Source organism: Gymnodraco acuticeps, unplaced genomic scaffold (assembly GCF_902827175.1).
Source record: "Gymnodraco acuticeps unplaced genomic scaffold, fGymAcu1.1, whole genome shotgun sequence".
NCBI classification, from domain to species: Eukaryota; Metazoa; Chordata; class Actinopteri; order Perciformes; family Bathydraconidae; genus Gymnodraco; species Gymnodraco acuticeps.
The window spans coordinates 1,089,891-1,105,443 of NW_022990270.1; the positions used below are offsets into that span (position 1 = coordinate 1,089,891).

Genomic DNA, 15,553 nt, shown 5'->3' on the forward strand with positions numbered 1-15,553 from the left:
AAACATGGACAGTCTTTTAGTCATTGGACGCTTGAATGAGATGAATTCACATCTATAATTCCAGATATATTTGACCCCAGGGTTTACATCACAAATGGTGTCCACATTCCTTTCAAAGGTTTTCAAATAAATAAGGCAACAATATATTTAACTGCTTGGGTGAGGGATACCAAGAGTGTGGCACACAGACGTTAAAAAGAGGCCTTACACTGAGGACATATAGCAAACTACAGTCATTTGCAGTATGTAAGTTAGGGCTGCTCAATTAATCATATTTTAATCGCAATTACGATTTTGGCTTGCAACGATTATGAGAACATAATCGAAATAAAACGATTTATTGATTTCTCAGTTGAATTATCCTTAAAGTTCAGGGTAATCAACTGTTAAAAAAATACTGTTCATATTTTTCTTTTCAATAAATGGATGTTTTCAAAGTAAATGGATAATCGTTTTTAATCATCGTGATATCAATTATTAACCCAAATAATCGAGAGTATGATTTTTGCCATAATCGAGCAGCCCTAATGTAAGTTACAGGTTTTATAAAAAATAAAACATTACAGACTCCACTTGCAAAGCCCCCTGCAGGTTTGCACCAGTATATAAGATGGAGTGAATCATGAGTTTGTAGATTTGCATCTGCTGCACTGCAGTCCATAAACATGCGTGTTTTCAGCAGCAGCCAATGTCCTCTAAGAATTTCTCTCTGCACAGCTGTCGGCATGCGATGTTTGACCCCCACCATGACACACGCAGCAGCAGCTAGGGGACCGGCTGAAGTGTGGTAGGAAATGCTTACACATATTAACATGCGGAGGAGAAAGGAATTCTCTGCTTTGCTAAAGCCCCCGCCCAATTTTGATCCTATCTGGCGGACATTTTCCCTTTCAGCAAGTGCTGAAATTCTCACCGTGGCCTAATGTACCATTTTAGAACCACGACAGACTGCAGAGATGGTATCAGGTGCCCAGAAAGCAGCAGATTGCACAATGAATAGAGGCAAGCTTGTACTTTTCACCAGAACTTCATTTTCTAACTCTCTCTTTCACAAACAGTCACATATTATTTCTGTGACCTTTACCATGCATTCTCTCTATACATATGCACACACTTCCCATCCCTCTACATGTATTATCTCTTGGAAGCCACAGGCGGTGAATCTCGGGCATGGTGTGATATTAATAGGGGGGGGGGGGATAAATAAAGAAAAGACACTGCTATCATGTTGAAAAGCAACAGCATTCTCACTCGCCAATGTGTTTGCATACACACAACAAACCCACAAAGGCAAACATGCTCTGTGATCCACACACACCGAATCAAAGGGCCTGTTTAGACAGACTGTTATGAGCAGGTACGTCTCTAGTGAGAAGGGTGTCCCTGTTGGGCTTGCTCACATGAGATCACATCAGAGACGCATATTGAGTGGGAAGTAACATTCCCTTGCTAACCAGAGTGGTACAGGGATGACATGTTTGTGCAGGCTGATCCACAAGCTAGCATTGTAAGGGCTACCCAGACTAAAATCATTGGAGTTTGTAATATCTCAGAGAATAAGCTGTGTGGTAGAATGATAAGTACACATTATGTTCGTCAGCGTAATATGAACATAGTATGACCACTTTTCTAATACAAATGCAATCACCAGAAGTAAATAGCTAACATAATGCTATGAAAACTACAGCTTGCTTGAATGACTTAACGTTAGCACCGCTAAGGACTCGCTGTATCCAAGACATGTTGAAGCTACAGACATTCGTGTTTTTTATGTTGCAGAACAAAACATTAACATCTTGAAAGCTTGAATTAACGACAGACCTTATTTCAGGCATCTAACCTAAAACTAATTTTTTTTTAAATTGACTTTTGAGAAGTGCTAAAATGCTAACTATTTTCCGGTTTAACGACTCATTCCCACACCACCCTATATCTTCTACTGTTAGCAAACATGGATGCACTCGACAGGAGGTAAGCCTGAAGAACAACACGCTAGGAACAGCAAGCTTTCATATTAAGACAGCATTGTAATTTGTTCAACAAGTCAACCATTTGAAAAGAAACGGCTATATTTTTATAATCGATTCCATACATTAGATGTTGTCTGTTCGTAGCATGCTGGTTAACTTTCATCGTACACAGAAGTCAACAGATGGTGTCAAAGAGCTGTCCCTTCTTCCTGGTGTCCCTGCCCCCTCTGGATATTACATTACACAAATCCTCTTGACAATGACATGTTATGGTTGCCATGCAACGCGCCCTTGGGAGCGTATTCGGCCATGTGGGAGCCAGCGTTCATGGTGACCTCACTTCCTGTGAAAAACAACACCAGCACATGTCCACTGACACCGTGAATGATTGCAAAATGTGCTAAGTCAGAATGACACAATGAAGAAGAAAAAAAATAACCAGCCGTGACACCAGGAAGACTAGGAAAAAAAACATTTTAAAGCAGCTGAACGAAACACACTGTTCCTCCTCTACCAAATGAACGTTGGCTGGGATTCGGGCCTAGCAGAATAGCAGTGTCACATCACCAGGCAGCAGCTCAGCAGCTAACAGCATTTAACAAGGCCAAAGAACTCCATGATCCCCATATGGGAAAACCTGAACCGTTAACAGGAGAGTTGGAGGGCTGTGAAATGTGATTGAGCCAACACAGACAGAGAACACTGATGGGGAGGCCTTTGTTCTGCCTGATAGTGTAATCATGACGATTACAAGGTTAACATTGGCTAAGAGCTTAATACAATGAAAGGTATTCGACACACACACAAATGTTTCAGTTAGCCGGTATCTAGCGGGAAAGACTATAAAAATCAGACATTTAAATAATGTCCAGTGAAAATAAGCACAATTTGAAGATAATAATAAACATCCTGCATAGACTAGTCAGCAGAAGACCCTTTTAACGATGCCACAAGAGCCTAACCCGTAACTTTTGTTTTATTCGATTTTTTTTATTCTATTATAACTTTTGTTTTAACTTTAATACTTGTTTATGCATGTGACATTAAGCTGTCTTTGGCTCTTGTTCTGCTGTAACAACCTACATTTCCCGTCTGTGGGACTAATAAAGGTTTTCTGATTCTGCACAAGTCTATTGACCGTATGTTTTTGTTTTTTTATATATAGCCTAATATATATCCACATGCATTGATGACGTTGTTCTTTATATAGCCTTCATTTCAATCATTGTTTAAAGGTCCCGTGTCATGGCCATTTCTACTGATCATAGTTCCATTGTTGAGGTCTACTAGAATAGATTTATATTGTGCAATTTTCCAAACTCACATTGTTTCTCACAGCATCTCTGTATAGTATGTGTATTCACTCTCTGTCCTAAACGGCTTGTTGGAGCTCCTGTGAGCCCAGTGTGCTCTGATTGGTCGGGACGTTGCGAGGCTCGTTGCTGCTCGCAGCTGCAGTGAGGAGCGGACAGGTTTCTGGGTCGGCAGGGTAATAACCAGAAAAGCATGACATGGGCACACACACACACACACACACACACACACACACACACACACACACACACACACACACACACACACACACACACACACACACACACACACACACACACACACACACACACACACACACACACACACACACACACACACACACACACACACACACACACACACACACACACACACACACACACACACACACACACACACACACACACACACACACACACACACACACACACACACACACACACACACACACACACACACACACACACACACACACACACACACACACACACACACACACACACACACACACACACACACACACACCAGGGTCACAGTCAAGCCCCCCTGATGTGAACACCTTGTAATAGAACTGAATGAAATGCCTTAGAAACCATTTCAACTGACCTTGAATTATAAGAGGAGCTGTCGAGTGCACAAAAAAAGAAAATGGGGAAATTGATAAAATAACCACACAGATTTCCTTCACAGTATGTCCTGTATTGCAAAAGACTGCTGCCTATACGAGACACCACAAATGAAATCAAACCCACTCGAGTCCGATTTCAAAAAGTCAGGTTCACTTTCAAAATAACTCGTAAATCCACCCTCTGGCAAAGTAGTAAAAACCATGTTGATAAGACACAAATCCTGGTCAGTCTGACTGTCAAAATCAATAACAATTGTCAGAAATGATCAAAAATAGCCTCAAATGTTGGTAACACACAGGTTCAGTTTCCAACAGTCTCCAGTGTGATCTGCCCTGAGCAACAGTATGGGGTGTATTAGTCCTCTCAACAGGCTGGATATTTGATGCAAGCCTGCTTTAAAAACTGGCTCTGGGTACATCAATGCACATTAGTAAATGCCAAAGCTTTTGGCAGGGAGATTTGTAACAACTGCTATGTGCTTTTTGTTGAATAAAAGAAGAAGAAAAAAGGACGGAACGGTTAAGCCTTAGAAAGCAATGAGTGTTATATTCAAAACATGGCATATGAATCGTTATATTAAAACATTCACAGGTATTTCAATTCTTCTTTGCAATTGTGTTCTTTTGCGCAAATTACATTGTTTGACTTGCAAGTAAATGATTACGTTTCTATAAATAATGCAGAATATAAGAGAGAGATTGGAGTTCTGACAGCATTTAGGTGTGAGTGGGAAGCTAAGCCTTATTAAGGTTTTATCATTTAGAAATCAGAAGTGAAACAATTCAAACATAACATTTAGAAATCAGAAGTGAAACAATTCAAACATAACATTTAGAAATCCATGTGCATGTTTATTTACTGTAAATGTTAATTATATGAGTAAAAGTGTTAAGAAGCTGACAAATTAAAATCTTATTGTATTAATAGCATGTAACAGAAAACACAATAAATATCAAATACAGTTCTCCATCTTGTTTTATATTGTCTCTACTGTAGGCTATTTTTATTTTATGTACAGCACTTCGGCTCGACCAAAAATCGTTTATAAATGTGCTATATAAATAAAACTTGATTTGATTAGATATTTAGATATTTAGACGTTTCCCCATCTGTTCAGTGCCTGCTGCCTTAATGTTTTTTACATTAGCGAGGAAGGTGATTTATTTGCCTCCCCACCAGGAGTTAAAGAGGCCATCCTCCAGACATAATCTTGCATTTCTAATTAGACCACAGCTGCCCCTGATTTGACATTACAGCGTGATCCCGGCTGATGGGCTACAGCTAGCTTCCTCAGAGCGATAGGCTCGTTGGAGGCTTGGCTCCCATCATCCTATTGTGCCAAATAACCTCCGTCCCCTTGTCCCCCCAGTGTTGTCCTGCCCTACTTGGCAAGCCGCCACTGGGAGTGTATTATGTGAGGGTTAGATTTTAATAGAATAAAGATAGGATAGTGCTATGCAGGCCGAGACTGCAATGTGCTGCAAGAGCTTCTACCTCAGAAATGCTGATTGTGTGTGACGGAGTATCCTCAAAAAATGCTGTCTAGTGTAATGCGTGTGTGTGTGTGTGTGTGCATGCGTGTGTGTGTCTGCTATTAACCCTGAGGGGCTTATTGAGACAGTAGTGCTGGTCCTTGTCAGGAAATCCCTGGTCTTATGAATGGAAGGCTATAATCTCAGAGCCACACAGCAAACAACTGGAAACAGTAGTAACAAACACCATCAAGCCCGCTCTTTAAGACAAATACTGTATCAGCGCTGTGCACATGGCCACACGGGGGATTTCTGCTTTCTTCAGCAAACGTTTAGAAAATGGGCAGCGCAACACACACACACACACACACATACACACTCACAAGAATGTGTACATGATTGTGCAAGACTTTCAACTCAACGCGGACACATAAACATGTTTATGCAGCACACACAAACACACATGTGAACATGCACACATCCGCACCCCGTGAGGGATTAACTATGAAAACACTCAATTAAAAAAAACAGCTTTAGCTCTTCCTAATGAAATAGTGAGGGGGGAAGATTAGACGGCTAGCAGGCGAGCCCTGAAATATGAACGGCTATACGCAGCTGCATATACGCTAGACTTAAACCTCCATTTTCTATCATGTAATTGATCTCACAAGCACCATTTTGTTTGATATTTTGCTGCTACCCTGCTGCTTTGTGGTATCAGCATGTTTAGAGCATGCCCGCATTGGATGCACAGCAGACTGGAAGAACCACATTTATATTAGGGGGAGAAAAATGTAAAGGAGGAGGGGGAGGGAGCAACAAAAAAGGGCTTGAGCGGCACAGTGCTTTCATCTGATGATTATATGAGCTTATTTTTCAGCAGGTAGGCTGCCTAGAAAAGCAAATTCCAGTCCGCAGAGAGCCGGGACCAGTGGAGCCTGGCCTGTGGAATAACCCTTGCATCACCTAAGGGTAGATCTGGTTGGTACATATTCTAATGCACCATGTTCTATAGAGCTGTTTCTCACACCAAACCTACCATTTACCAGTGCCTTTGTTTCAAGGGTGAGAAACATGGAAATGCACGATGAATGACTTTCTCATCTCAGCGAATGCATTCAAATGTAAAAAGCCCAGGGGTCACTCACTCAAAAAGCTGAGGTATTGTACTATCCCGTTACACACAAAGACACATGATGAGCTCCAGTCTCTACTTCATTTGACTCTATTTACAAAGACTCAAATGAGACGTGGAACATAAAAATAACTCTTATTTTGGAGATGGAATAGAAAGGAGCCTTCGATAGAGTTAATCATAACACCTTTACTTGGGAGCCAGTCAACATGTGTGCTGTGAAAAATACACATACTGTAGTTTAGCCTGTGTTGTACATAAGGGAATATATATAGGGGTTAGGGTCTGAACAAACAATAGCTACTGCAAATGAGGGACTCACAGGTACAGGACAGATACCAGCAGAGCTTTTTGAACAGATGGTTAGGCCCCCTTCATGCACAGTAGCTTCCATGTTGATACGTTTTGATATGTCGGAAAGCTTTTGGATCTTACAGGCTATGTTTAAGCTTTGATCGAAAAAACATTCAGCTCAGCAAATTAAAGTCAATTGATAAATGTGATCAACAACAAAAAGCACATTGAAAGCAGTGTCCACAGTTGCTGACTTTAATGTAGCACATCTATTAACACCGTAGCTTTGGGAATGGAAATGTGTGATGTGGTTATTTTCCTCAAACACCCCCGGATCAGGAGCCCTGCTTGATATACAGCAATGAAGAAGATCACTGACAAATGCACAACAGATTTTTGTTGTAATGTGTGTCATGTTGCTAGTCCACCTGTCACAGCGGCTGGTGCATCCGTATTTGAATCAGCTGCTTCCAGATCTGTTTCTCATCAGTAAACAGATTTTCCATATGATGATATGACCCCTAACTCCAGCAGAGCGGCTGGTAGAGTAAACTAGAGAGGTGATACAGAAGAGTGAACTGATGATTCTAGTAGAGAAACCTAGCTAGAGTAGTAAGTAGTAGCATACAGGTCTCAGAGAAACAGACCATAATGTCACTGCTGTGCCGCTCTATTGTCTGTGTACTTATGCCAACATGCCGTTAGCAACGCAACAGCTTCCTCCACAGAGAAAACAATGGGATTGACCATTGACAATTTTTGCAGAAAATAAGCTTTGTGGCCAATACACGTTAATGATACTTCAATGTGTTGCTAAGGCGGCTAATCTCAACATATTTACTTTTACAATAGTTGAAACATAGATGTAACCGGCAGACATCGAACCAAAAACACATACAAAAATGTAATTGCCAAGAAGAGCTAAAACTCATTTTGGGTTTAGGACTCATTCCTGCACCACGCTATTGGGTTAATAGTTATATCTCCTTGCTTTAAGAAGAGTCATATTCCATAGCACAGTGAGCAGATCCTGAACACCGACTTCACACACACACCCTCAGCAGAGTAATGACTGTAACGGAAGGTTAGGACCTCTGCAGCCATGAGGCATTCATATTTTATTGGGAGATCCTGGGTGGCGCATGAATATGAGCAGGACTCTCATTCAGTATGAACCTCTCATGTATGCAGGCTGTCTCCATCAACCCGCATCAGTCAAAGAACAACTGTACAGAAACAGATCAGAAAGACATCTATACAGACGGGGAAACACACCCGGTCAACGTATGTTCAAACCCACAGACTCCACTCACAGGCATCAGCACTGAAGTCAGCAGTCAAATCCACTCCATTAGGTGAAGTTATATCTCCAGAAGTAACAATTAGACTCAAAGGTAGTTTGAAACAAAAACTAAAAGAATTGCAGCACACTCACAGCCTTGATGCACATACACATTGGAGTATAACGACGTGTCATGTGATGTGTCCCAAAGCTATGGATTATTTAAATAGCTGCATAAAGAAGTGTAAAAGCAAGTGATGAAAAAGAGGGACTTTAATCAGGTCATCGGGCGTACAGGCCAATACGGTAGTGTTTATGTTTACATTACAGTGCCGGGACTGATCAAGCTTCTTATGATTCAAGGCTTAGAGCTGCCTGCCAGCGTGGAACTGCACTTGCTGGATTCCAATCCTGTAAGAACATTAAGGCGCTGTTTACACGAGAACGAAACGGGGTGTATCCGCTACCTTTCTCGCGCGTGTAGCCCGTTCGTTCACACGAGGCCGTAACGGAACCGCGGAAACAGACCCCGCAAACGATAACGGGTGCCAAGGTGGATAGATCTGCGGACGGAACGCTCTGGGGGGGCCAAGCGGCTCCGTGTGTACGTCCTATACGATCATTTCCTGATAACGATGAAGCCATAGCCCCGCCTCTGCTGCTCACTGCTGTAGCATGGTCAGTAGCTACTGACCATGCTACAGATGTTAGTGCAACATCTACAGCTCCTCTACCACAACCATCAGCAACAAGTGGACATGGAGAACTACATGAACTACATGTTGCTAAATCCACCGCGGAGAATAAACAGAAGGGCAACCAGGCAACCATGGCAACCATGCTCGGGGGTCTTCTTCGCTGCTTTTGGTGTATTTTGTGGCGGAAGTACAGCGCCACTTACAGGCCCGGCATATGTACTACAGCGTCTCCAGCGGGTCGAGCGGTCTCGTGTGAAGGGACACGTTTATTGAGCCGTATCCGTGTGAACGGAAGACTTTTTTGATATCGAATTCGGTTTGTTTGCGTTCCCGTGTAAATGGGGCCTAAGAGTCCAATGTTGAGGCCTCCACTTTCATTAAATGCAGCACTGTAGAAAGCTCTTCAACAACTGTTTTGTATCTATTGTGCAGTTTTATAATGAATCTTTACACCTCAGACAAAATATTCACACTCCCACAAGTCTATTCTCATACAGACAGAGCTTTACGTCATTGCCACATTTGCACCGAACTTCTTTTCTCAATTAAAACAAAGAGTAGGACAAAGAGTGAAAGACCACCACGACCACACATCCTAAAGACTGTGAAACGATTATGCAGCACACATATGTAACCGCTGATTTAAATAAATAGCGCAATGTGTTAAAAGTGCTTTGGATTTGACTATGCTTGATATAAGCGCTGCATAGTAGAACTTAAACTAACACCAGAAACAGAAAGCATTGGTCTGTTTTGAGACAGAAACAAAGCTATCACACACGCATAAAGGTCATGGTGTGTATAGTACACGTTGATGTAAGATTATACCAGTGTGACCATACTGAAGAAGTTTATCTCAAACTAATGGTGCAATGAATGCTATATAAAGGTTAACTCAGACAATGTGAGGCTGCATAATCAGGCTGTGTTGCAAGCATGCTAATCTGTGCTTTTGTGCTGCATGTAGGCCAAGTATGGTTACACTGAATAATACAAATGGGTTAAACAGCTCATTACCTCGAATCCTTATCAGTAACACATTTGAATGACAGTCTTAAAAGGGCAGCTGACAAATAGTCCACATTCAAACAAGTCTTGGGATGCATTTGATCAAAATGCTGATGGTTTAATCAGCTTTGTCTCCATGTCGGCAGGGTGGTTAAATAGAGAAAAAAGGATCCAGAGTTAATCTTCCTGATCGCCAAAGTGTTTCATCTCAGAGTTAAATTACCTTGATCAAACTGAGCTTTTACTCAATTATCAAAACTTAGCATTTTCAGTGATCTCCACCTGATCAACAACCATTAAGTTACCAACCAGCTCACACACACACACACACACACACACACACACACACACACCACACACACACACACACACACACACACACACACACACACACACACACACACACACACACACACACACACACACACACACCACACACACACACACACACACACACCACACACACACACACACACACACACACACACACACACACACACACACACACACACACACACCACACACACACACACACACACACAACACACACACACACACACACACCACACAACACACACACACACACACACACACACACACACACACACACACAACACACACACACACACTCACACACACACACCACACACACACACACACACACACACACACACACCACACACACACACACACACACACACACACACACACACACACACACACACACACACACACACACACACACCACCACACACACACACACACCACACACCTTCCTGCAGCTCTCTGGGTGTGGCTTACAGCTCACACCGCTTGTAGCAGTGAAACAGGGGGATGGGAGGCGGATCACCGTATCTATACATCAGCACTGCTGCTTGTGTACCCAATATACACGCCAGCACTGTCTCACATGTAAATGCAGCCTTTGTGTGCTCCTCCCATGTTTATGCTGATGACTGAGGCTGGTTTATTGCTATGGCGTGCTGTAAAATCGGTTGAACTTTGAGCTTCCATCTTGGCAACTAAAGGCACAAAATGTACTTTAGATATACAATGGACCAAAACAAGCGGGTTAAATCCGCAAAGTAAGAGTACAAGCAGTGGTGCAAGTATATGTTGAAATGTAGACATTGCTTCCCATAAGCATCCTCCGAAATCCACAATAGTATTCTAATTTTCTAACTAAGATCGCTACGATCCTCACCTTAAACTCAATAGACTTCAACTTGGCCTCTTTACAAGATGGATTAGATACAAACAGTATTATGTAAGATGTTAATTATGGTGGCGAGAGATGACGTGGCCAATCAGCTGCTTGTCAGATGAACAGCAGCACATTCGGCTTCTTAAGATAGACACCAACTTAATGCCATGAATATCATTTAAAAGAATATGCATATCTAAACTCTTACAGCACAATGAATCAAAGGGAGGCCAGTACTTCAGTCTCATTCAATAGCCGCTTTGACAGCAAGTACTTTGCCGCACTCAGTTCCCAGCACTTAGTTCCCAGCACTTAGTTCCCAGCACTTAGTCCCCCCATGGAACTAAGAGCCGATCGCGTTCACACCGGAATAAATCCCAGAGGGAAGACTACGCAAATGAAGCAGCTGACGTCACTTCTTCTTCTTCTGCTAGGGACTGGCTTCAGTAGAAGTTTTTTGTGTTGCCATAAGTTATTCTCTCTCCGTTGGTGCGCGGGGCTAATGCTAATAATGCTAATGCCAGCAAATATAATGGCGGCTTCAAAAAACGTTTCAGAGTTTTACGGGGCGTGGCAATCCGCCCAGCCAATCAGAAATTGGAACTTTTTTCTCCCCAGGAAAGTACCACCTCTCTAGCAAGGACTAAAAAGGGGGTAAAAGTTCTCTGAACTAAGTTCTCTTTTTGGTGTGAACGCAAAATCCCAGGAACTATCGGAACTAAATGGGAAAAGTACTCCGGTGTGAAAGCGCCTAATGTCTTTTTAAGCTCAGGTTATGCTAAAATTGTAAATTGCTTTGGGTGTGGTAGGACCTGATGGGTTTCTTGCAGGGTCATTTTAACATTGTGCATTTCAGAGGGTTAGAGACAGAACAGTATTAATAGCTGTGACTACATACCCGATCTTGGCCTTCTGTTTGTTCTTTGAGGACGTTATGATTCGGGCCTTCCTACAGGCCTTATCTTTAGCCCGCGCCTTGCCGTTTCCTTTGTGCTCGCGCTTGCGGTGCTTGTGCTGCGAGGAAGAGCTGGGGAAGCTCTCGGGACTCAGAACTCTGGGAATGTTCTTCTCCCCGCGCTGCCGGGCCTTAGCAATAGCCTCTGATATTATCCTATTGGCCTTCTCCTGTTTGTCCGGTGTACCCAACTCCATCTGAGCAAGCGTCCTCCGCGACGTCCTCTTCTCCGACGAGCTAGACGAGGGCGAAGACGACGAGGAAGAGGAGGAGGACGATGAGCTGCTCTTCATTGGGGGACTGAGGACCCGTACCTGGCTGCCGGGACCATTAGCGTTCTTTCGAGGCTGAGGAGAGAGGAACACGAGAGAGGTTTTTAAATGTATGATCCACTTTTAGCTAATTATAACAGACAATACGTCATCTATTTATAAAGTCAAATGCTGTGCTATATGTGCTATAGCAGGACCAAGTGACACTGACACATTTAAAGTTGACACCTGACCTTTGGAGAAGAGTTCAGTGACTGAAGCTGAAGACAAGCTTTAGCAGATTCACTCAAAAAAAGAGGTTAACCAAATCAAAAATTGTGGACCGAACTGACTTAATTTAAGCAAATTAAACATTGTTCATTCAATCAGCGGCAACATGTACAGGTACAAGTCGTCAGCCACCTTCTCACTATGCATTGCATAGGAAACAGTTTTCTTTATGTAGCCCAATATCACACATTTAGTAATGATATCAGAACACAATCCATTAATTATCTTAAGTTGTATTTTGTATCTGATGTGAATGCATGAAGTAATTATAGAGTCATACAGCTCAGTGAACAGGTGAGTAATACAAGCAAAGCTTTACAGGAAATGGTGCAACTATCACTCATTCAGAAAAACACAACATCCTGGAGGCTGTGTGAAGCGCTCAGACAGCAGAGCTTGTTACTGTCCCTGTCTCAGCTGCTGGGGGTGGGTGTGTGTGTGTTTATGTGTGTGTGTGTGTGTGTGTGTGTGTGTGTGTGTGTGTGTGTGTGTGTGTGTGTGTGTGTGTGTGTGTGTGTGTGTGTGGAGAGAGGGGTCAGACCTGTCTCGCTCTACAAGATGCTCACTTCAACTCTCAGCGCCCGCCCTGTGTAATTCTACTAGCACCTTCAGCCATAAAAAGCCAGTGTTTCCCTGAAGAATTCATTTAGCTCAGTTGAAGGACACTGTGAAAACTCTCCAATGCCCGATACAAATTCAATTCTCTAAGAAGCTATTCAGAAGGTAGGGTAAACACTGGCTCCATGTAGCAGGTTACAATGAGCCTTTCAGTCATGAATTATCCAGCCTTCCTGATACATGATAATACGTGAATAATAGATGGTGTGACTGTAGTTATCTACACACCAGCGCTGTGTGTTGGGCCTGGAGCCCAGCGGAGAGGGAACCCATAAATGGATGACCTAATCTAAAAATGTGTTGCGTATGCCTACATGGCCCAGGCGCGGCCAGTTGCTGTTTTGTTTTTTTCCACACTGCTAGCTAGCCTAAATAAAGAGAATAAGCTTGTACCTCGCCAACAAAGTGGGGGGAGGGAGTTGAATAACTAGCGATTCATTTGGAAGGAAGGGGGAAAACACACTCACGCAAACACACACAAGACCTGCATTATGAAGTTCACATGTGCAACGCTGCTGAGGCTATCAGGAAGATATTTACTGGATCACGCTGGAATGTTCTTATTCAAGTTAACGGTTAAAAAAAAAAAAAAAAAAAGACAAGGGGGAGGGGTCGAAAGTAATGCTGAAGTGTGGAAGAACATGAGGGTACATGAAATATTTTTTATGAAAACAGGCTTCTTTCAGCAAGACCGAGAGAGAGGGAGAGAGGAAATATGAAATGCACCAATACTGTGAGCACTGCAGCTGTGTAATACATCTATAAATAACTGAAATTACAGCCTGCCAGCACTGCAGTGATTCCAATCTCTCCAGCAGCACGTAGTCCCGTGAAAACGCTGGGAACCATTAAAGCCTGTGAAAAGGTAGAGTTCATTTGGGCCGGGTAGCTTTCCCTCGCTCTCATTTCCACATGTACTGGTGACTGACAGGTTCAACTCATGGAGGGCACACACTGTACATACACCACAGCTTAGACAGAGGGTGGGGAAGAGACGTATGGAAAGAGTGGGGGTGGGGAAAGGGAGTCTAGTGTGCCTTGATGAAGCTCTAAGCACAGTAAAGCAAGTGAGTTTGGAGCGGAGGAAAATAAAGCAGCAATGAGTTCAAGATGGCGGCAGTGCAGCATGAGCCAGTAGCAGAGGAGGTTGTTCAGTTCCTGCCGGCCCCTCCTCCCCCCTCGTCCCTCCTCCCTCTCAGAGCAGCTCACTTACCCTTCCTCTTGGCCTCTTCACTGTAGACATGGTGGGGGTTTTTTCTTCCTCTTTCCTCCCCCTCTCCAACCGGCTAACAAAAGCCTTGCCCTTTCGCAGGGTTTTTTCCTCCCTCAGTGTGCTTGCTTTCCCCCTCACAAACACACTCACACTCTTTCCCTTTTTCAACAGTCGTTTTCTCTCACTCTTGCTTGAGCTGTGAGTACCCCCCCCCTCCCCTCCCTCTCTCTCTCTCTCTCGGCTCGTTTTGCCTCCCCTCCTCCTCCCTCCCACGGTCAGCTCTTCTCCTCAGGCAGTGCGAGAGCGCCGGAGCTGGTCGTCTCCTCCTCCCCCAGCGGGCAGGGCTCAAGAGGAACGCATGGGAGCCCTCTGTCAGTCTCTCTCTCTCTCTCTCTCTCTCTCTCTCTCTCTCTCTCACCCTTGTTTGTCTCTTCACAGGGTGATGAGGGAGCAGCGCTGTGGGCGGTAGAGGAGGTGCGTGGCAGTCCAGGAAGCTCTCATTTCTGCCGCCGAGTGCCGCCGAGCTGTCGTCTGGCTTCACCGAGTCCCCTCTCTCCCAATGTGTGTGTGTGTGTCAGAGTTCCCCTCTCATTGATTCCTCTTTCCGCCTGCCTTTCGTACTCTGAGCCTTCTCCCTCTTTATTTCTATTGCTCTTTCCGCTCTGCGTTTGCCTTTTTGTTGCGCCTCTCCTCGTTGTCCTTCACCGGCCAGGATAAGGTAGGTTACTCCTTTACATACACAGACAAAAAGGCTGTTGTGTTTAGCTTGCTTGCCGAGTTTGCCCGGTTGTTTTCTCCTTCTTCCCCCCCCCCCCACTTGTCTTTTCCTCGTTCCTCGTCCTGGCTGCCCTCCCCTCTCTCTGGCTGGGGCGTGTGTGGCGAGCTGAGCGGCGGAAAATGAAAGCACAAAGCAGCAAAATGCATGAGCATGAATATTAGAGATGTCGTTAAAACCCAGACTCGTTTTTCCCTCTCTCTCTTTCTCTCTCGCGCACTCACTGGCTCTCTCTCTCTTTGTAAGGAAGTAGGCCAGCAGATGGTGCTAGCAGTTATTACATTAACTTTCACAACTTAACCCCCAAAGTACTGGATTTCGCACTCACAACAGATTGTCAAGATCGTAAGCTTTCCCCCCCCTTGTAGGTCACAGCCAATGGCACAGAAACAAATTCCCAAAGAATAAAAATGCATCCCTAATTCAAATCACACACAGTTGCAA

At 43.7% G+C, this 15,553-nt stretch overlaps 1 protein-coding gene across 11 annotated transcripts in view; it reads right to left on the reverse strand.

Annotated features, from left to right (window-relative positions):
• Positions 1–15,553, reverse strand: part of chd9 (chromodomain helicase DNA binding protein 9) — an 85,244-nt gene that overhangs the window by 47,006 nt on the left and 22,685 nt on the right. For 9 of the 11 annotated variants that reach the window (XM_034220880.1, XM_034220879.1, XM_034220878.1 and 6 more), the window contains one exon: positions 11,905–12,308. In XM_034220880.1, coding sequence (XP_034076771.1) covers positions 11,905–12,308 — 404 coding nt within the window. Of the gene's footprint in view, positions 1–11,904; positions 12,309–14,334; positions 14,732–14,752; positions 15,471–15,553 lie in introns of those variants that run through there. The other 2 variants (XM_034220886.1, XM_034220881.1) reach the window with 2 other exon arrangements.